Below are 23552 nucleotides of genomic sequence, written 5' to 3'. Positions count from 1 at the left end.
CTCAATAAAAGATTTCTCCTATACCTAGGACCACCTCCAGCTGCACAGGCAGCTCCACCATCTCCACCCTCTCCGGCTGTGGATCCACAATCTCCGCCAGCTCCAGCATCTCCTGCTGCGGAGCCATCATCCCCGCCGGCTCCAACATCTCCTGCTTCCGATCCACCACCTCCGCCTGCTGGGACACCCTCTCCTTCTCCAACCCCATCACCTGCTGCAACCCCATCACCTGCTGCAACCCCATCTCTTCCTTCAACCCCATCACCACCTTCTACCCAGTCTCCCCATACTTCTTCTAACGATGCCTTCTCCCCCGCATCAGTTGGTGAGTTTTGTGCAGGCTACCCTTCCTGTAATTTATGCACATATCATGGTGTCCCTACAAGTTGTAAAGGATACATGGATGTTTAAATGATGGTGGGCTGTCGTGTACTAATATTTGATTTGTGTTCCCTAGCCACAGGATCTGGTTGGGCCATCAGCGCCTCAGAAGAAGAAGAAGGTGATGAACCCCAGAACCGTAAGTGGTCAACCAAAAACATATACCTGACAGTTCGATGTTGGAACAAGGATGGTTAACTTTTCCCATTCCCTCCACAGAAATCCCCACACTACAGGACGTGTTGGATTCTCAACGCCATTTGTCAGAAGCCGTCCGGCGTCATGGCGAGCTGCTGGAACAGTTTTTGGCAGCCCAACAGCAGGGCCACTGAATGTTTGTGATTTAAATGTTTTTTTTGTTTTGTATGTCACATAAATCTTTCTAGTTTATTTTCGCTGTTGCTTACATTTTTGGACAAAACTTTAAAACAGGGTTTGGGAACCTATTTACTGCCGGGGACCATTTGGAATTTTCTACCAACCAACGGGGGCCACACCAAATTATCAACTTGAACACGACCAGGCTATATTTGTTAAAATAATTAATAAAATCAGCCCCAGAGTGGTGGCTGGAGAGACTGTGATGTTCGGTGAGATTGATCATTTTGATTCTCACCACTACATTTCCATGTATGTCTTGGTCTGGAGAGGCTGGGGGCATACACAACACAGGAGAAGCTAGGGCATATACATCACAGGAAACACTGAGGCATATACATCCCAGGAGAGGCTGCGTCATATACATCCCTTAAGAGTATGGGGCATATACATCACCCTGAGCAGTAGTTGGCAGCACAAAGAGCACTGTGCCGCCCTGGCAAAACCTGGGTGTTACAGAGGTCTGCATACATGTTATTGATGCTGATTTAACCCTCCCTTGGGGAGGTTCCCACACACAAACACACACCAGCCAATCAGACCACACTCACCCCCTCCCCACGAAAACAGGAGGACATCAAGACTGTAGAGTGGCAACAATTTTTTTTTTTTTCAATGATCTTGACTGTCCAGGGGAGGGTGTGTGTGTGTGTGTGATGTTACCTCTGAGACCACCTGGCTAGTCCAGGGCGTCACATAAGCAGCCCCTGTGTGGGGCTGGGGTGAGTGGTACTCACGGCCTCAGGAATGGGCCAGCCTCTTGTGGGACCCGAAGTGGACCAGGAGAGGGGTGCCAGCTGACGGGACCCAGTACGGACCAGTGTGAAAAGAAGACACATACCTCGGGCAGGAAAAGATCACCTGAATTACACACACGGGTGTGGGACCCGTCTTCACAGCAGCGGGCCGTTGGCACCTGTTACCAGCAACTTGGTTAATTACTGGACTGGGGTTAGTTATTGGTTTATACTGTGAGTACTCCTGCACCACCCGGTACAAGGCGAGGACTGTACCCGTCACTCTACAAACTACCTCTCCCAATTGGTCCGTGGGACTATAAATCCCCCTACCCGTGGAGGGTATCCCACCTAGCTGCCCCACACCATCAGTCCCGGGCACGGTCCCCAGAGGCAGTGGCGGTGCCACCACCTTATCAACGCAACCCACGGGTGGCGTGACAGACAATTCCCCCTACCTAATCCCCCTCTTTTTTGGGAGCTTGACATTACAGACCGGGTCACGACACCGGGATACCTGCAGAAGTAACCCCTTGGCCAGGATCTCATTTCCCCCCCAATCCCTGGGCAACACAGCAATAGGTGGCAGCACAAAGAGCTGTAGGTGGCATAACACAAACAGCACTGACAGTGACAGCACTAGAAGGCAGCAGGGAGAGCACTATGTTCCCCACCACAGCTTTAAAACAAAGAACCCACAAAAACATTCTTATTTAAGAAAAATAAAAAAACGCCCACACACACACATTATATATGTGCATCTGTAGCGTTGTGCCATGATGGCGACCTTGACCTCCACCCAACCCTTTACCCCGTGAATAATGTTATGCAGAATTCATGAAAGCTGTACAAAAGTTTGAAATCAAAGACATTTTTTATTACAATTCCCTAACATTGCTTAAACAACAACAAAAACAGCATAAATATTATAACAAAAAACAAAAACTATAAATTTTGGTATTGCTTATTCGAGTCATTTAAATGTTGCCTCTGTGGGCTGAAAAATTGGTTCGTTGGGGGGAACATGGGATACTGTGCGGGGGGGTCATGCTGGAGGTGTGGTGGAGGCTCCATCCTCATCCATGGCACTTGATCCCATGAAGACTGTTGTCGATGTTCTACGTCACACACTTTTGAGGAGTCTGTGAGTTTCCCCTCTGCCGCCTTGTTGAGGGCCTCCAGCATGACCCTTTCGACATGAACTCTTTGTTTGTCATCCAGCTTACGGAGTCTTTCATCCGTAAGCTGGGCAAATCCGCAAATGGATGGTCTGCTGTGCTGATCCAGGATTTTCTTCGCCATATCCATAAGGTCTGTTGAAGATGAGTTGTTCGGCTGCCTCTTACGGGTCGAGGAGATCCGCCGCGGTAATGGAGCTTCTGCGGTCTCCTCGGAAGTCCCGGCAATTTCATCATCACCACCTGTCACTATTGGCCCAGCTTCACAACGATCCTGCGGAACAATAAAAATGATGTTAAAATCAGATATCATGAGCAGCAGGCACAGGGATACACATGCACTGGAAACTAATGGGAGGGGCAGACTAGTACTACAAGATATGAAATGTCATTACATGGTATGAAAATAGAGTGTGGAGAAACTAGCAAAGGAGTATACTTATCTGAACTGGAAGGGATACATTTTGAAATCTGCAACAGTAATCATAGAAAACCGTAGTAACTATTTTCAATTAAATAATGCCATGTACATCAAAAGTTTCACAAAGGTACTTACATCTCCAACTGTGGTGTCAGACCGGACCTCAGGCTGTGTTCCCGGACCCAAGGACAGCGATGTTATTGTCCGTGGTACCTCTTGGTCTCTTATGAAGGCCAGCAAATCGTAGTACCAAAGCTTTGGAACGTAAAGTTCCTCCGTTCCGGCACCAGATTTGCTGGCCTTTTCCACCTTATTTAGTTCCTTTTTATAAACGGTGCGAAGACCCTGGATTTTCTTTCGCACAATCTCTGTCGTAATGGTCTCCGTAGGGTTATGCCTCTGGAACAGTTCAATAAGCTGCTCATAGGCCTGCTTTTTCTTGTATCGATTGCTGTAATCGACAGACTTTATCTTCCACAAACAAGGCAGGGATTGATACATCTCAATCACCTCCCTTATGAATTCTTGTTTGTTGGAAGACATCTGAAAAAAAAGGAAATTAATGTATTACTACATTGTTATAAACTAAGCACAAGAATATAGCTGCTATAATACTGCCACCTATGTACAACTACTTTAATACTGCTCCTATGTCCAATAATATAACTACTATAATACGGCCCCCTATGTACAAGAATATAACTACTATCATACTGCCCCCTATATACAAGAATTTAACTACTATAATACTGCCCCTATGTACAAGAATTTAACTACTATAATACTGCCCCTATGTACAAGAATATAACTACTATAATACTGCCCCTATGTACAAGAATATAACTACTATAATACTGCCCCTATGTACAAGAATATAACTACTATAATACTGCTCCTATGTATAAGAATATAACTACTATAATACTGCCCCTATGTACAAGAATATAACTACTATAATACTGCTCCCTATATACAAGAATATAACTACTATATTACTGTCCCTATATACAAGAATATAACTACTATAATACTGCCCCTATATACAAGAATATAACTACTATATTACTGCCCCTATGTACAAGAATATAACTACTATAATACTGCTCCCTATATACAAGAATATAACTACTATATTACTGTCCCTATATACAAGAATATAACTACTATAATACTGCCCCTATATACAAGAATATAACTACTATAATACTGCCCCTATATACAAGAATATAACTACTATATTACTGCCCCTATGTACAAGAATATAACTACTATAATACTGCTCCCTATATACAAGAATATAACTACTATATTACTGTCCCTATATACAAGAATATAACTACTATAATACTGCCCCTATATACAAGAATATAACTACTATAATACTGCCTCTATATACAAGAATATAACTACTATAATACTGCCCCTATGTACAAGAACATAACTATATGTACAGCGGTATTGAATATATAACGTCAGGAATAGAAAAGCTATAATACTTCCCCCTATGTACATAGATAAATATAACTAAATATAACTATAATACTGCCACAATATACAAGAATACAGTTGCTATATTAATGTCACGATGTACTAGAATATTGGTATAATACTGCCTAAAAAAATTACTTACCTTTAAGTCAGGAGAATATTGAAAATCCAAGACGAAATCAACAAATTGAAAAAATCACTGCAACAAACTGCGTTCTGAAAAAGCTCAGGTAGAGTGAATGGAAGCGCTACTGCGTCGTCTTTTGTTTGATACGGTCACCCAATCAGGCGACGCTGTAGTGATGACCAATCGGAACAGAGGGGCGTGAAGAAAGACAACGCAAAGCGCTGTAGCGATCACCAATAGGAACAGAGGGGCGTGAAAAGAGATAACGCAAACCTTATCTAGGGGTTAAAACCACACCTCTGACTCGTCGTGCAAAGACATGTCTGAAACCACACAACGACCGTCGACGTCGCTATGATCTCTGCTTCGTCGCTGCTTTATTTAGCATGTTTGACAGCTTACTAACGATCATCTATGGTCGCTGCAACGTCACAGAATATGGTGACGTTGCAGCGACGTCGTTGTCGTCGTCGTTATGTGTGACACCAGCTTAACTTACTTAAAGGAGTTATCCACTACTCAGATAACCTATCTTCAATCCGTATGTTTGCCCCCAATAAAATAATAGAAATTCGTAGTGCACACATCTAAATCTTCGAGGTGCTAGTGTAATGGGAGTGGGTTCCCCAGGTATCAGGAGAGAAGTAGACTACACACTCAATTCCATGTAACATGAGATATTTTATTGTAGTGCTATACGCATATAAGCAAATACAAAAAGGTACTTCTCGGTTTCGACAGAAGGTTAGCACTGTATAATATATGCAAGGTAACAGGTTCAGAGACAGGTACCAATGCTTGTACAAAATAATAGTACAATACTAGTTGAAAATAAACAATAGTCACAAAAATCATGTATAAAGGATTACATCCTATATATGGCTTGGCAGAAAAGTAATAGTAGTAGGAGCAAACAAAGCTGCTGGTTGCTAGGTCAAAAGAAACAAAAAAAATCATGTTTTAGCAGGAAAAAACACATTTTTTTATTGCGTATGTGTGTTCACTTGCATTTTTTCCTGCATCTTTTTGTGCTTTTTGTTAGTCATGGTAACCGCAGGGTACCCCCACGATTGGCACCGAGTCTCCGGGTGATGTTACAGGTGGGACCCCACTCTCACTGCCTGGAGCGGTGCCCGCGCCGCTCCCAGTAGTTTAACTCACTGAATTCTGCGATTAGTGCGATCGCAGCATTCAGAACGCAGGGAGAGGAATCGCTTACCTCTCCCTGGTAATTGGGTCCCTGTAATGCGATCACAGGGACCCGATCGCTGCCATAGCAACCTTGGGTTGTCACCATGACGACCGTGGGTTACTGAGCTTCAGAGAGCCTCACACACCATGCATACAGCACAGTGCTGCACTATAATCCCCTGTAGTGATAAAGCATTGCAAGGGATCATAGAAAAGCAAGAAATAAATGCAGAAACAATTGAAATGCTGCTTCTTTTTTTCAAAAACAAAATCTGCAAGAAAAAAGAAGCAACGTGTGCACAACAAGTCACCATTCTCATACACTTTTTGCTGTGATGCTTTTTCCTTGCTTTTATTGATTAAAAGAAGCAAGGAAAAATGCATAAAAAAATGCAAAAAACCTCACCACATTGTCATATATCCTTAGGGGTACTTTGCACACTACGACATCGCAGCTGCGATGTCGGTGGGGTCAAATTGAAAGTGACGCACATCCGGCGTCGTTGTCGACATCGGAGTATGTGAATCCTTTTTAATACGATTAACGAGTGAAAAAGTGTCGAAATTGTATGATCGGTGTAATGTCGGGCAATTCCATAATGTCGCTGTAGCGACGGGTACGATGTTGTTCTTCGTTCCTGTGGCAGCACACATCGCTGTGTATGAAGCCGCAGGAGCGAGGAACATCTCCCTACCTGCCTCCACCGGCTATGCGGAAGGAAGGAGGTGGACGGGATGTTTACGTCCCGCTCATCTCCGCCCCTCCGCTTCTATTGGCCGCCTGCCGTGTGACATCGCTGTGATGCCGCACGACCCGCCCCCTTAGGAAGGAGGCGGTTCGCCGGCCAGAGCGACGTTGCAGAGCAGGTAAGTGCATGTCAAGCTGCCGTAGCGATAATGTTGCTACGGCAGCTATCACAAGATAACGCAGCTGTGACGGGGGCGGGGACTATCGTGCTCGGCATCGCTACCATCGAAGGCAGCACTGCATTTTTATTTATTTTTTAATGGCCTTCAGCTCGCCATTCAGCCATGGCGACTTGATGGATAGACGCTCTGAGGAAACTGAGGAGCACATTTTTGTATTTGCTTAGATGCCTGTAGCACTACAATAACATTTCTCACATTGCACGGAATGAGTGTGCAGTGTATATCTATTGTGATATTTGATAAAATAACAACACTTATACTCACCTCCGATGTCAGCTCTTTTTTGGCAATGTTGTCAGTCGCTCTCGCGGGTCTCATATAATTTTACGTCACGCGAGTGGTGTGCACAATCAGCGATAGCTTCACTCTCCCCGCCTTCAGACGTATCAAACATCAAGGAGTGAGCGGAAAGCCACAACTCTCACTTCCTATTGATGTTTGATTCATTCAAAAGCATGGTTTTACAACACTGATTGTAAATAATAATAATAATAATAAAATAATAATAATAATTTTATTCATTTATATAGCGCTATTAATTCCACAGCGCTTTACATACATTGGCAACACTGTCCCCATTGGGGCTCACAATCTAGAGTCCCTATCTGTATGTCTTTGGAGTGTGGGAGGAAACCGGAGTACCCGGAGGAAACCCACGCAAACACAGGGAGAACATACAAACTCCTTTGCAGATAAACAGGACTTGTGTAACAAAATGACATTTCATGAACCCTGGGAGAGTGAGTACCAACACTACCGGAAAGGAGCTGACACTAAAGGTGAGCATAACGGTATGTGCACACAATCTGTAGACACTCCGTTTCCACAAGCATAAATTGACATGCTGAGGCTCGGGTAGGACGCTCCATGTCAGTTTACACTGCGGTAAAAGAAAGCACAGTGGGCATGGGATTTCTATAAAACCCATCAACTGTGCTTGTAAAGTACGTTTTGAACGCAGTGAAAACATGCTGCATCCAAAACGCTGCATCTACTGATAGTGTGCACTCACCCTTAGTGATATTTTACCGGGGTCAAACTTGCTGATTGAGAAGGGGTTGTCGAGTGGTGGTCAACCTCTTTAAGCGTGCATGTCAATCTCCACATTGGATAACAACACACTTTAAAGGATGCTTTACACGCTGCGACATCGCTAACGATATATCATCGGGGTCACGTCGTTAGTGACGCACATCCGGCGCCATTAGCGACATCGCAGCGTGTGACAACAAGGAGCGACGATCAACGATCGCAAAAATGTCAAAAATCGTTGATTGTTGACACGTCGCTCCTTTTCAAAATATAATTTGCTGCTGCAGGTACAATTTTGTTCGTCGTTCCTGCGGCATCACACATTGCTATGTGTGACACCGCAGGAACAACGAACATCTCCTTACCTGCGTCCACCGGCAATGAGGAAGGAAGGAGGTGGGCGGCATGTTCCGGCCACTCATCTCTGCCCCTCCTCTGCTATTGGGTGGCTGCTTAGTGATGCCGCAGTGACGTCGCTAGGACGCCGAACGCACCTCCCCCTTGAAGGAGGGATTGTTCGGCGGTCACAGTGACGTCGCTGAAAAGGTATGTGCGTGTGACGCTGCCGTAGCGATAATGTTCGCTGCAGCAGCGATCACCAAATGTTGCACGAACGACGGGGGCTGGTGCTATCACGCACGACATCGCTAGCTATCACTAGCGATGTCGTAGCGTGTAAAGCACCCTTAAGAGCTAAATTAGAGAGACGCAAAGTTCAAAAATCTTTTAGTATTCAGATGTTCCCCACAATAGGCAACAGCGTGACTTAGATTTTGAACAATGTTAACCATAGGTTTATTATTTATGACCTCCATACAAACTGCTATGCTGCTAAAAATATTGGGCAGCTGGTCCAAAGGTACAATATGTAAGAACTACAAATTAAAAAGACTCTAGAGGCCATGATAGCAATTTAAAAAACAGAAATGATGGTGAGCTTTGTGTGATGATATCACATCCAGTAGTATCATATATTAACCCCTTCAGCACCCAGCCTATTTTCACAATTCAGACCAGGCCAAGTTATTCAATCCTGTCCAGTGTCAGTTTATGAGTTAATAACTTTGATAGGCTTCAAAGGATCCTAATGATTCCTAGCGATTCTGAGAATGTATTTTCAAGACGTATTGTACTTGATAAACTTAGGACAATATTAGTCATTTGTGAAAATATGGAAAATTTGGTGAAAATTTTGCAATTTTAAAACTTTTTATTTTTATGCAGTTAAACCAAATAGTTATGTCACACATAAAAAATAAATAACATTTACCAAATATTTACTTTACATCAGCATAATTTTTGAAAGATAATTTTTTTGTTAGGAAGTTAGAAGGGTTAAGTGTTTATCAGCAATTTCTAATTTTTTCAACAAAATTGGAAAATGACTTTGAGGGGCCTATGTGACAGAAAGTACCAAAAAGTTACAGCATTTTAAAAACTACACCCCTTAAAGGGCTCAAAACCACATTCAAGAAGTTAGTTTACCATTTAGTTTAGGTGCTTCACAGGAATTAAAGCAATGTGGAAGGAGAAAATGAAAATGTTACTTTTTCCCACAAAAATGATACTTTAGCCCCTAATTTTTTATTTTCCCAAGAGTAATAAGAAAAAATACACCATACAAGTTGTGCAATTTCTCCTGAGCATGGCGATATCCCATATGTGGTGGAAAACTACTGTTTGGGCACACGGCAGGGCTTGGGAGGGAAGTAGCACCATTTGACTTTTGGAATGCAAAATAATCTTAAAGCGATAACTGACGCCATGACACATTTGCAGTGCCTCTGATGCGCCTAAACAGTGGTGACCCCCTACAAGTGACCCCATATTGGAAAACTAGACCCCTCAAGTGTCATGATAGGTACGGTAAAATACCAAGCGAACGGTGAAAAGGGAGGGAAGGGAAGAGAGAAACCCTGCGTCTAGGGAATGGAGAGATGGTGACCCCTGATCCAACCTTATGCTGGCCTCTGGTTTCCCTGACCACCCTAGATAGCTTCCGCACCTATACACCAAGCAGGATAGCTGTCCCTGGCTGAACCTGAATTAGTAATTGATAAGGAATGAAAGGGATGAGTGCTTATTCAACCCCCCTAAGCTCTAAAGAAGACACAAGTAGCACAAACAGGGGAACTGAATAATCAACTTATCTCCAAGAAGACTCAGGGAGAGGGACAGAAACAAATAACAGTGTTTCGTCAAATGGAATACAAGCCAACTGCTTCTGTGAAGCCCCGCAGGTGTTGTGTCGGTGTCGGTGCGTTACCTTCAGGGACTCCACGTTGCTGGATCTCCGTCACTGGTAGGAAATCTTCTGTTTTGATCGTGACGCCACTCTCAGTATTGCGGTCAGTGGGGACCGCCACTGCAGGTTAGGGGACGCCTGGGGCTGATGGTGGGTGCAGTCGGATGTAGTAGCCTCCTGAGAGTGAGGCAAGCCCCAGGGCCCTATGTAGGTTTGTAGTACCACAAGTCGCAGAATGACCACACAGGCAGGATGTCTTTCAGGGTTTTTACTCACTTCAGGTGGCAGGGTGAGTAACCCGGGCGTAGCTGAGATGAACCAGGTAGGAACCAGGTATCCTTCAGGCTGACTTTATGAGGGTGACTACTGACTCGCCTTCCTTAGCCCTTGGTGGTTTGGGGTGACCCCGACTTTGAGTCCCTATGGGGGTCACCCAGGGAAGATGCTGCAGCCTCTCTCCCCCTTTTGTTTGCCGTTTGCTTGTTCCCCGGACCAGGCCACTCCAGCTGCTTGCCTCCTGTGACCTATGGGCCCTCACTGCGGTTACGTGGCTGCGGCTTTTGTGGTGTTGTGGTGTGGGCTTTGAGAGCCCCACACCGGCAGGTTTAGCAGAAGAAAGCTAGATCTATCTTCGCTTCGGGATCTGCCGCCCGGTTGGGCCTGGTGCTCTCTAGCAGTCTCCTTACTTCCCACTCCGTGCTTTCTCTCTAGCTGAAGCTGGCTTTCAGGCAGCACTCCTAGTTGACCGTTCTCCCCCGTCAGTAGCCACTGCGCGGGCGCTGTTAGACAGCAGCAACCCCACAGGTCTGCTCCTCACTGAGCCCTCTGGAGTTCTCCTCTAACTGACTCACTGCTCCTCCTCTCCTGTTCTTGCCTACGCCACCTAGCAACCAGACTCTCTTACCACACCCCCTGAGAGGAGATGGAGGCTTTTGGCCCCCTCCACTATTCCAGTGAAGGTCAAGGCTTTTCCCCCTCCTGGGATCCCCAGGGGTCCTCTCATGGGTACATGTGTGAGAGCTGATTACTATGCGCCTGTGTTCCACACCCCAGTCAGCCTTCTGGATTACCTGTATTGTACTGTCCCCAGCATGGGTGCAGTACTCAGTGGTGCCTGACCAGGTCAGGGGCGCCACATTCCCCCTTAGTTATCACCAGCACGTCCTCGGGCTGCAAGACAACATTTTACAATGCATAAAACATTAAAACATGTAAAACATTTTTAAAAGCACCAGGTATCAGACATCACCACCCTCCACCCACAAGTCCGTTAACCCACCCAAAACCCTCTCAGGTTGGCGGCGGCTTCAGCCACTTCTGGCAGGATGTAGAGGTGGCTTTCATGGGCTGGTGGTTTCAGGGTATACCTGGCCTGGTGGATCCGCGCCCTCAGCCTCTTCTGGCAGGATGCAGAGGCGGCCTCCACAGTTGGTGCTGACCAGGTACCCTCTTTGTGGTGGTGAGCCAAGGCCCCATAAACAGGCGTGCTCTCTGGTCGCAAGTGAGCCAAGGCCCTATATACGGACGGGCCCCTCCTGGTTGCAGACGAGCCAAGCCCCTAAACAGGCTGGCCCTGGTGGTGGTGCCACTGGTGTAACTATTTACACTGCGAGAGTTTGTGGCTATAGCAAGTTCATAGCCTTAAAGTTTATTTCTCACAATAGTTTTTGTGGGCACATGCTTAAACAATAACGTTGCAAACTTTTCAACTTGTCAAACTGGTCAAACTTTCGGTACTTCTTTCTTTACTTTACTCCTCGGTACCAGGGCTTTGGCCTATTGGGCTACGGCACCTGCTGCTGTTTTCTTGCTCCTTGTCATCCTCTGAGGTAGTTTCATCTGTAGGCTCTTTGTCTTTTCTTTCTTGATCTTCATCTGTTTCTTTTTCTGCATCTGTTTCTTTATCTCTGTCTTTCCTTTCTTCTTTGGGACATGGTGCTACGTCTAAGGCATAGTAGCCCCTTTCTCCTTGATGCAAGGTGAACTGTACTGCGTCTCCAACTTTCAGATTTCTGCCTGAATGTCCTCTGGGCAGGTGGGCTTGAACATCTCTCCGATTCACAAATATGCCCCCTTTTATTCCTCTGGCTACAATAAAGCCGTATCCGCTTTTCAAATTGAAGTCCTCCACAACTCCTCTGCAAAGGGGTCCTCTGACCTGGGCTCTGGACTTTCTCAGTAACCTTTTCTCCCGTAGGTCTCTGGCTGTGACTTCTCTCTGTTCTGGAGACTGTGGTGCAGGGGACAGCGTTGTTCTGTTGCGACGCCTTGTCTTGCGGCCTGAACTCTGCGTGGTACAGCTTGCAAACTCCCAGGTGAGACTTTTAGGCAGATCTTCGTCAGCGGACGGTGTCAGGTCTTCCTCATCCCAACGGGAATAGGGCAACATCTCCGGCTCTGAGTATAGATCCACTGCCGGTGGCTCCGGAGTCAGCTCCTCAGCTTCCTGGCCTCCTCTCCCCCTTAGTTCTTCGCTGCACTCTGGTTGTGGCAGCGCTGGGGATGAGTGTTCCTCAGCTGGTCCGGGCGGTGGACTCTCTGGCGCGGCTGCAGGGGTTGCCTGAATCTCCTTGGGGGTATGCGGAGGGAGCAGATACCGATCCACCATCTCTTGTGGGAACTGGGCCTCTAGGTCAGCCTTCAGCTTCCAGTATTCGGGGTCCTCTCCTATCAGGGTCTTCCTAGCAGGGACCTCTTTGGACTGGGGAGCGGTGTCTGCTCTGGCCTTGCAGGCCGGGGTAAATGATGAGGTAATCTCTTGGCGGGCCGCGCCTGGCATGGCGGCGGCCTGGTCTTGGCGGGCCGCGCCCTGTTTGGCGGCGGCCTGGTCTTGGCGGGCCGCGCCTGGCATGGCGGCGGCCTGGATCAGTGTCGCTGTTGCAGGGGGCTCTGTGCAGGCTGGGCTGGACGTCGCTGCAGCAGTCTGGGCTTGGCGGGCCGCGCCTGGCGTGGCTGCGGCCTGGTTCAGCACCTCACTTGCGGCGCGGACGAGCGTTGCTGCGGCGGTGGGGTCTTGGCGGGCCGGGCCTAGCAGGGCGGCGGCCTGGGTCAGCGTTACGCCTGCGGCGCGGATGAGGGTCGCGGTGGCAGCCGGTTCTTTGCGGGCCGGACTGGGCGTTGCTGCAGGGACCGGGTCTCGGTGGGCCGAGCAGGGCATCGCTGCGGCCGCTGGGGCTTGGAGGGCCGCACCTGGCGTGGCTGCGGCCTGCTTCAGCGTCGCCGCACCGGACGCCTCTTCGGGGACCGCGGACGCGGCAGCAGGGGTCGGGGCACTTGCGCTGGCCGGGGCATCACTCGACTCACCCATCTGTGGCAGCATCGGGGTCTGCGTCGTCGCCGTCCTGTCTGGCACTCGGCGCGCGGCTCTCCTTTCATAGGCCCGAACCGCCGCGGTCATCTCCAGCATTTCCATTCGTTCTTCCCGGATCTGCTCCACAACCCGGGTCTCCAGTCGGTCGCAGAACTGGGCCAGCTCCCGATACCACCAGGCAGCGGAGCCTGGTTCTGGGTTCCTGCGGTCAGACGCCATTTCTTCTGCGCCGTCTTCTGCACGATCTCCCAGCCGTGGACTCGCCGTTGCCTCTAGTAGCAAGCTGTTCAGTTTCTGCTCTGCCTCTTTCAGCAGCTCCTCTCCCAGCAGCAGGCTTGTGGCTCTCTTTCCTTCCCGCCGTCTCTGGACGCTTCCACTCTCATAGCTGGCAAGGTCAGAACTCTGCAGGGGATCTCTGGGTAGCCACACCTCTTCGTGGGCGGTAACTTCTCCCAGCGCGGGCTGCTGTTGTTTTTCAGCGCGCTTTTCATGGTGGCAATATGGCGGCGCTTCCAATTTTTCAAGCGGACCGCCCAGGCACATGGTCACCTGTCTGAACAGGTCTAGTCCTTATCCTGTTCGTGACGCCAGATGTGAAGCCCCGCAGGTGTTGTGTCGGTGTCGGTGCGTTACCTTCAGGGACTCCACGTTGCTGGATCTCCGTCACTGGTAGGAAATCTTCTGTTTTGATCGTGACGCCACTCTCAGTATTGCGGTCAGTGGGGACCGCCACTGCAGGTTAGGGGACGCCTGGGGCTGATGGTGGGTGCAGTCGGATGTAGTAGCCTCCTGAGGGTGAGGCAAGCCCCAGGGCCCTATGTAGGTTTGTAGTACCACAAGTCGCAGAATGACCACACAGGCAGGATGTCTTTCAGGGTTTTTACTCACTTCAGGTGGCAGGGTGAGTAACCCGGGCGTAGCTGAGATGAACCAGGTAGGAACCAGGTATCCTTCAGGCTGACTTTATGAGGGTGACTACTGACTCGCCTTCCTTAGCCCTTGGTGGTTTGGGGTGACCCCGACTTTGAGTCCCTATGGGGGTCACCCAGGGAAGATGCTGCAGCCTCTCTCCCCCTTTTGTTTGCCGTTTGCTTGTTCCCCGGACCAGGCCACTCCAGCTGCTTGCCTCCTGTGACCTATGGGCCCTCACTGCGGTTACGTGGCTGCGGCTTTTGTGGTGTTGTGGTGTGGGCTTTGAGAGCCCCACACCGGCAGGTTTAGCAGAAGAAAGCTAGATCTATCTTCGCTTCGGGATCTGCCGCCCGGTTGGGCCTGGTGCTCTCTAGCAGTCTCCTTACTTCCCACTCCGTGCTTTAGCAGTGAGTCAGTTAGAGGAGAACTCCAGAGGGCTCAGTGAGGAGCAGACCTGTGGGGTTGCTGCTGTCTAACAGCGCCCGCGCAGTGGCTACTGACGGGGGAGAACGGTCAACTAGGAGTGCTGCCTGAAAGCCAGCTTCAGCTAGAGAGAAAGCACGGAGTGGGAAGTAAGGAGACTGCTAGAGAGCACCAGGCCCAACCGGGCGGCAGATCCCGAAGCGAAGATAGATCTAGCTTTCTTCTGCTAAACCTGCCGGTGTGGGGCTCTCAAAGCCCACACCACAACACCACAAAAGCCGCAGCCACGTAACCGCAGTGAGGGCCCATAGGTCACAGGAGGCAAGCAGCTGGAGTGGCCTGGTCCGGGGAACAAGCAAACGGCAAACAAAAGGGGGAGAGAGGCTGCAGCATCTTCCCTGGGTGACCCCCATAGGGACTCAAAGTCGGGGTCACCCCAAACCACCAAGGGCTAAGGAAGGCGAGTCAGTAGTCACCCTCATAAAGTCAGCCTGAAGGATACCTGGTTCCTACCTGGTTCATCTCAGCTACGCCCGGGTTACTCACCCTGCCACCTGAAGTGAGTAAAAACCCTGAAAGACATCCTGCCTGTGTGGTCATTCTGCGACTTGTGGTACTACAAACCTACATAGGGCCCTGGGGCTTGCCTCACTCTCAGGAGGCTACTACATCCGACTGCACCCACCATCAGCCCCAGGCGTCCCCTAACCTGCAGTGGCGGTCCCCACTGACCGCAATACTGAGAGTGGCGTCACGATCAAAACAGAAGATTTCCTACCAGTGACGGAGATCCAGCAACGTGGAGTCCCTGAAGGTAACGCACCGACACCGACACAACACCTGCGGGGCTTCACATCTGGCGTCACGAACAGGATAAGGACTAGACCTGTTCAGACAGGTGACCATGTGCCTAGGCGGTCCGCTTGAAAAATTGGAAGCGCCGCCATATTGCCACCATGAAAAGCGCGCTGAAAAACAACAGCAGCCCGCGCTGGAAGAAGTTACCGCCCACGAAGAGGCGTGGCTACCCAGAGATCCCCTGCAGAGTTCTGACCTCGCTGATGAAGAAAGCGGAAGCGTCCAGAGACGGCGGAGCAGAAGAGAAGCCAGTAGCGTGCTAGAGGAAATGGAGTCCAGACGTGGATACCCAGAGCCAGGCTCTGCTGCCTGGTGGTGCCGGGAGCTTGCCATCTTCTGCGACCAGCTGGAGGCCAGGATTGTGCGACAGCTCAGGGAAGAACGCACGGAGCTCCTGGAGATGGCTGCGGCGGTGCGGACCTACGAGGAGGGAGCCGCGCGACGCATGCCAGACCGAGCGGCGACGACGCAGACCCCGATGCTGCCACAGATGGGTGAGTCGAGTGATGCCCCGGCCAGCGCAAGTGCCCCGACCCCTGCTGCCACGCCCGCGGTCCCGGAAGAGGCGCCCGGCGCGGCGCCACACTTCCATCCAAGGGCTGTCTAGGAATATAACTATCACCAGCAACACCAAGGGGAAATGTGGGTATTTCAGGACACAAGGGGAAGTGATTATGATTAGCAGCTGAAAGATGAGGGTAACCACAGGGTACTAAAAGGAAATGGATTAACCCCAAGCAGAGAAGATACATATGACACTATTTATACCACAGCAGGAATAATAGAATGTCAAGAAGCAGTTTGTGTAGCCAAATGCTGCGACCTTCTATAGCCGAACACCACGGGTCTGTCTGTCAACTGTGACACACCTGTGACATCAAGGAATTTATCTACAGAGGTTTGTCGCGGGCAGAGGAGGGGACGCCGCGCTCTCCCACTGCTCGGGTCCGGCTGCCGTGGCTGCTGCGGCCTGCTGCTGCTCGGTGGCTCGAGCGATGGGCCGGATCCCGGGGACTCTAGCGGCGCTCCTCGCCCGTGAGTGAAAGGGGGTTTTTGGGTGTGGGGATTGGTGATTGTCCGTGACGCCACCCACGGTTGTGGTGATTTGTTGACACCACCGCTGCTCTGTATGGGGATCCCGGGAGTGGTGGTATGGAGCAGCTAGTTGTTGTGTTGCCCCTCCGTGGGTAGGGGTTGGTGATCCCGGGGCCCAGTGATGAGGTGGGGGATGCAGGGCTTGGTGGGCGCAGGGACGCGGGGGCAGCGCTGTGCCTTGCGGCACTGTGGTACTCACTCAGCCTGAGACGTTGACACAGTTTTCGGTAACAACACACGGCTGGAAAGACGGTTCCCATGGACGGCTGCACTTGCTTTCCCCAGTAGGTGACGGTGACGGTCCCTCTGTCCTGCACCTAAGTTGATGATGGTTGCGATGGGTTCCCACCGGTAACCCGCTCCCCGGCTTGGATATGGGCCGGAGGAGCCCTACTTTGCCCGCAAGCGCTGGCCCTGAGAAACTGGTGCCCTGGCGGTGGCGGTGTCTCTCCGTTACGGTTGGACTGTTGCCTTCAATCGGGACTTGGTTGTTTGGAGACAGACGTACCCTTCACTGACGGATTTGGCAAATTATGGCGACTCCTAGCCTTGCCGGGATCCGAAAGGCCCCTGCCCTGGTGCTGACTGTTCTTCGTATACTGCTCCAGACCACCGGCCCACTACCCGTCGGCGGTCCTTCCAGCAACCTCCGAGCAGTCACCCCTGCGGACTATCACCGCCGTCTGCTGAGCTTGCTGTCACTGTCCGGGGCACACAGCCGGACCAACTTCAGGCTTTACTACTCTCCCTTTTTCTGTCACTCCAGCTTTTCTCTTTAGCTCCACTACTACTTCCTTCTACTTTACTCCCTAAACTGCACTCTGTTTCTCACTCCTGTCCAAACTCTAACTGCCTGGTTCCTCCCGCCTCCAGGGCTGTGTACTCCTCGGTGGGCGGAGCCAACCGCCTGGCCCACCCCCTTGTGTGAACATCAGCCCCTGGAGGAAGGCAACAAGGATTTTGGTAGCTTGGGTGTTCCTAACTGGGGTGTAGGGTGTGGTGGTGTGATGACCTGTGACCCCTGGCTTGTCCAGGGCGTCACATGCTAAGCACCTTGAACCTTCCAGGTGCTTCACAGAATTTTGGAACATTTAGCCTTGAAAATAAAAACATCACATTTTTCTGAGAAAAATGTTGCTTTAAGGACAATTTTTATTTTCACAAGGGTAACAGGAAAAAAATACACCAAAAAATGTGTTGTGCAATTTCTCCTAAATATGGTGATACCCCTATATGTGGTGGAGAACCACTGTACGGGGGCATGGCATGACGAAGGGAAGGAGAGCCATTTTGGCTGAAATAAGCTGCAAATGCAATGTCACATTTGAAGAGCCCCTGACATGACAAAACAGCAGAAACCCCAACAAGTGACCCCATTTTGGAAGCTACACCTCTCAAGGGATTCATCTAGGTGACTAGCGAGTATTTTTCACCCTCAGGCGATTCACAGAATTATATGACAGTGAGCTGAGTAAATGAAAATTACCATTTTTTCCACTAAAATGATGCTTTGGCCCCAAGTTTTTAAATTTGTAAAGGGGTAATGGGAGAAAACGAATAATGCAATTTGATGTGCAATTTCTTATATGTGGTTAAAAACTGCTTTTGAGGCACAGTACAAAGCTCAGAAAGGAAGCAGAAACATATTGGACTACAGATTTTGCTGGAATGGTGTGAGAGTGCCATGTCACATTAGCAGAGCCCCTGAGGTACCACAACAGCAGAAGCCCCCCCATAAGGGAAAAAGCGCTATATAATACTTGGACTATAAATTTTCATACAATAGTTTGCGGACTCCATATGCAGAACCCCTGAGTACAAGAAGAGCAGAAACCCCTTCAAGTGACCCCATTTTGGAAATTACACCCCTGTGGGAATTAATCTGAAGGTGTAGTGACGAATTTGACTCAATGGGTGTTCTCCAGAAACAAGCAGCAATAGATGTTGCTATGGAAAAATTGCAAATCTGCCATTGCGGTTTGGGAGCAAGAATGAATAAATCAACAGCAAGTCTTCTTGACTTGCTTTTATTTTTATTTTTTTTTACGCTGTTCACTGTATGGTATAAGTGATTAGGTGGCTTTATTTTTAGACTCAGTTTGATTACAGTGATACCAGATTTATATAGTTATTTATGTTTGGCTACCATTACACACTAAAAAACAGTTTTTCGAAAACAATTTTTAGCATCGCCATATTTTTAGAGCTATAATTATTCTGTATTTCTGCCGACAGTCATTTGAGTTGACAATTTTATTAGTACCAATTTTGGGCACCTAATATTTTTATTGCTTTCTATTCTGGTTTTTGAGAGGCGGAATAAAAATAAAACCAGCAATTCTGGAATTATTCATGCTTTATTCCTCAGTTCAATATGATTACAGCAATACCACATTTATATACCGTATTGTTCGCTTTATAAGACGCACCTGATTATAAGACGCACCCCCAAATTTGGTGAAGGAAAAGAGAATTTTTTTTTTAATGTTAAATGGGGTCCATCTTATAATGCCAGTGTCCCTCTAACAAATCATATAGGGTATATGTCCCTCATAGCCCCCCATCCTAAAATTAGCCCCCCTTAATCTGGATATGGCCCCCTTATATTGAATATAGCCCCCTTGTGATGGCACACGTTCCCCTGTACTGTCCATGGCCCCTATAGATCGTACAAGTCCCCCTGTGTTAGAAATCGCCCCCATAGTGCTGCCCATGGCCCCTATATAGATCGCACAAGTCCCCCTGTGTTAGATATCGCCCCCATAGTGCTGCCCTTGGCCCCTATATAGATCGCACAAGTCCCCCTGTGTTAGATATCGCCCCCATGCTGCTGCCCATAGTAAAATAAAACACTCTTTCCTTACCTCCTCCAACGCTGAGCTCCCTCCGTGCTTCTGTTCTTCCACTTCCTGGTTCTAGTGCCGGTCATGTGATCGGCACAGCAGACTGAGATCTCTGCGTGCCTGATCACAGTGGAAGCAGGGACACCGGGGAGAAACGCTGGAGGGGGTAAGTAAAGCTTTTTTATTTTAGAATGAGTAGCAGCCCGGGGGCCATATCTAACACAGGGGGGGTGCATGTGCCATCACAGGGGGGCGCAGGGACATATAATATGCACCACTCCCCCAGCCTGTCACTGCGGTGCGATTTCAGCACCACCGGAGATGGACAGCAGCTGTGCATATTATATGAGCGTGAGCAGGAGATGAAACGCTGTCGCCGCAGCGTTCACCTGCCCCCAGCAGCACCCCCCCCCCTGGACCCTGCAGTGTATATTTGGCTTATAAGACGCACCCCCTACTTTCCCCCAAAATTTGGGGGGACAAAAGTGCGTCTTATAAAGCAAAAAATACGGTATATTTTCTTTATGCTTTGTCGCTTTTACACAATTAAGACAATCTGATAGAAAAAAAGAATTGTTTTTGCATCGCTATATTTTGAGAGTATAGCTTTCTTTTATTATTCTGCGGACAGAACTGAGTGGGGGTTTATTTTTTGTTGCACAAGATGATGTTTTCAGTTGTTCACTGAAGAGGATAACTAGTGTGACAGTTTTATAGAGCGGGTTATTCTGAATGCAGCACTTCCAAATATGTCTACTCTTTTGTTTTTACCTAAATATATGTATTAATTGGTACAATTTTTTTTTTTTTTCCTTTATTTTGTCCTTTTTTTTAAAAACCTTTTTTGCCTAGTCCCAGGATGAGACATCAACTTTCCCAACCCTGATCGCTGATCAAATGCTCTGCAATTCTTTTACATTGCAGGGCATCATATCAGTGACTGGCACTCAGTTAGTAAGTGTGTCAAAGACTTCAAGACAGTACCTCACAGGCCTACGCACTTGGGTGACCCTATGGACATTATTCGGCCGGGGGTCATCATGGAGACAATCGGCACAATGCGATTGCGATTGGAGCAGAGAGGGAGCCACTTCCCTCTACAAGCCAATTGATGTAGATGCACTATTGACACCAGCATCAGAGGGGTTAAACATTTGCCATTGGTGCTAGCACCGATCGTTACAGCAGGTGTCCGCTATGATACATAGCTGACACCCACTGGTGATGTCGCCGGCGCAGCACGTGAGAAGGCCCGATCGCACTGTCGGTTTGTGGGAATGCACCTTCCGTGGTGCCGCACATCTACGCCTGATGTCGTTAAGGGGTTATGCATTTATAAACTGTAGGTTCACTTTCACTGAGATTTGATATATGACATTTACATTTAGGCTTCGCTCCCACTAGCGTATGGCATCCATTGCTAGAGCATCAATTGCAATATGCTAATGACCCTCGGCTCAGGCTCTGCTGCGACACTTAGCCAACCTTGGTTACGCGACAGCTGCCATGGCCAAAGTCATCTCTTAGTCCTAACCTAGGCTGGAGTCACACGGGTGTATAAAAAAAAATTGGTCTCATTTTCATTTCAAAAGTGAGATGATTTTCCCTCACTTGTCATCTGTGTGCTATTCATTTGCAATCCATTTTATTAACTCAGGAACTATCAATCTTTTACAGGACCATTTACAGTTTCCCATCTTACAGCATTGCAATGTAGCCATAAAAATCGGTTGCCACACTGATGGTCTGTATGGCATCCATTTCTTTTCTCGCACTGTACCGATTGCAGAGTCAAATCGCAGAATGCTGTAATTGCTGTCTCATGCTACATCCAGCTGAGAAAAAAATGCTGGTCCGCACTGCATTGAATAACATGGGTCTGAGTGTAATCTCTTTTTTTATTGGATAGCACTCGCCCGATTTTTACACTTGTGAGAGCAATCCCTTAAAGTTTATTTTTCATAAACTCCAGTCACCCTCTTTTAATATGAGATATTAATGGTTGAGTTCTTTTGGTCTTTTGTAGACTATTTTAGATTTTAGACTATGTTCCATTGTTGACCACTCTGTCTCCTACTGACATATTTAAAAAGAGTAACGAAAGTTAAGTGATTAAATCACTAAGGGTCCAGTCACACTAAGCAACTTACCAGCGATCCCAACAACGATAGGGATCGCTGGTAAGTTGCTAGGAGGTTGCTGGTGAGATGTCGCACTGCAACGCTCCAGCGATACCACCAGCAACCTGACCTGGCAGGGATCGCTGGAGCGTGGCTACACGAGTTGCTGGTGAGCTCACCAGCAACCAGTGACCAGCCCCCAGCGCCGCGTGGAAGATGCTGCGCTTGGTAACTAAGGTAAATATCGGGAAACCAACCCGATATTTACCTTGGTTACCAGCGCACGGAGCTACACGTGCAGAGAGCAGGGAGCAGCGCACACTGAGCGCTGGCTCCCTGCTCTCCTAGTACAGCACACATGGGGTTAATTACCAGATGTGTGCTGCAGATAAATGTGCACAGAGCAGGGAGCAGCGCACAATGCTTAGCGCTGGCTCCCTGCTCTCCTAGTACAGCACACATGGGGTTAATTACCCGATGTGTGCTGCCGCTAAATGTGCACAGAGCAGGGAGCAGCGCACACTGAGTGCTGGCTCCCTTCTCTCCTAGCTACAGCACACATCGGGTTAATTAACCCGATGTGTCCTGCAGCTACATGTGCACAGAGCAGGAGCCGGCACTGACAGTGAGAGCGGGGGGAGGCTGGTATCAAAGGTAAATATCGGGTAACCAAGGACAGGGCTTCTTGGTTACCCCATGTTTACATTGGTTACCAGCCTCCGCAGAAGCCGGCTCCTGCTGCCTGCACATTCAGTTGTTGCTGTCTCGCTGTCACACACAGCGATGTGCGCTTCACAGCGGGACAGCAACAACTAAAAAATGGCCCAGGACATTCAGCAACAACCAACGACCTCACAGCAGGGGCCAGGTTGTTGCTGGATGTCACACACACCAACATCGCTAGCAACGTCACAAAAGTTGTTCGTTAGCAGCGATGTTGCTAGCGATGTTGCTTAGTGTGACGGGGCCTTAAGGCTCTGTTCACATTGTCTCAGAGCAATAGATTGGAGGTATTCAGTGCTTTGCAAAAGTATTCACCCCCTTGGCTTTTTACCTAATATGTTATATTACAAACTGTGTTTAAATATTTTCGTAATCTGATTTGTGTGTGATCCATCAGCACTGGGAATGAGCGAACCCAAACTTTAAAGTTCAGAGTACATGCCAAACACCGGATGTTCGGGTTTTGGACCTGAACACAGACTTTTATCCGGTTACTGTTTGGGTTTTTAACCTCAATAAAGCTTGAAAGCTTGTTGAAAGGTTGCAGAGCAGTAAATCGGCAAGCTTTTCCGATGTGGGCACTTCCGACACCATCACACCAATGTTAAGTATTTGCATGGTTGTAAATGGCCAGCACACCGCTGTAAAAAAACCAAACACAGTCATGGTAAAGCTGACAGCTGCTGGTTGCACTCTGTAGCCGTCTGTTTTACCCATATTGGTTATCAAAAATATGGTGGAACACCACGTCAATTTTTAAATTATTTATTTCTTTTTACACTATCATACATCAATCTGACTGCAACCAATCACAGATGCTAACACAGAGGGTGGGGGTGTGTGCATAGCAGTCTGCAACTAATCACAGATGTTGGAACAGAGGGTGAGGGATGCAGTGAATATTCATGAAGCTTAATAAGCAAGCCCAGAAAAGACTCTGACTGCAGTGTTATTTTCCAGAAAACATGCTGTGAAGATGTTTTTCGGCAACAGGAACGGGGAAAATGGTTCAAGTTGAGGGGAAGATGGATGGTGTGAAATACAGGGATATTCTTGAGCAAAACCTATTTCAGACTGGGATGGGAGAATAACCATGGGTCTTACCACCAGTGATTTCAGACTAAGAAGGAGGCTCACCTTCCAACCAGACAATGACCTAA

General features: G+C 48.5%; 2 protein-coding genes across 5 annotated transcripts in view; both read right to left on the bottom strand.

Annotated features, from left to right (window-relative positions):
* Nucleotides 1–23552, bottom strand: part of SLC7A14 (solute carrier family 7 member 14) — a 256707-nt gene that overhangs the window by 75103 nt on the left and 158052 nt on the right. The gene's annotated exons all lie outside the window — the stretch shown is intronic.
* On the bottom strand, nt 2388–4066 carry LOC142296698 (uncharacterized). 2 transcript variants are annotated; one of them, XR_012751686.1, is made up of 2 exons: nt 3231–4066; nt 2388–3145 (listed from the first exon to the last, which is right to left on the bottom strand). XR_012751686.1 is itself a non-coding variant. In XM_075340632.1 (2 exons), the coding sequence occupies exons 1-2, from the start codon at nt 3636–3638 to the stop codon at nt 2442–2444; spliced, it is 915 nt and encodes a 304-aa protein (XP_075196747.1). In that variant the 5' UTR covers nt 3639–4066; the 3' UTR covers nt 2388–2441. The 2 variants fall into 2 exon arrangements, 1 of the variants encoding a protein (XP_075196747.1); XM_075340632.1 differs by having other exon boundaries at nt 2388–2948.

Source organism: Anomaloglossus baeobatrachus, chromosome 3 (genome assembly GCF_048569485.1).
Source record: "Anomaloglossus baeobatrachus isolate aAnoBae1 chromosome 3, aAnoBae1.hap1, whole genome shotgun sequence".
Classification (NCBI taxonomy): domain Eukaryota; kingdom Metazoa; phylum Chordata; class Amphibia; order Anura; family Aromobatidae; genus Anomaloglossus; species Anomaloglossus baeobatrachus.
The sequence above is the reverse complement of the archived record's forward strand: the minus strand, read 5'-3'. Positions and strand labels throughout refer to the sequence as shown.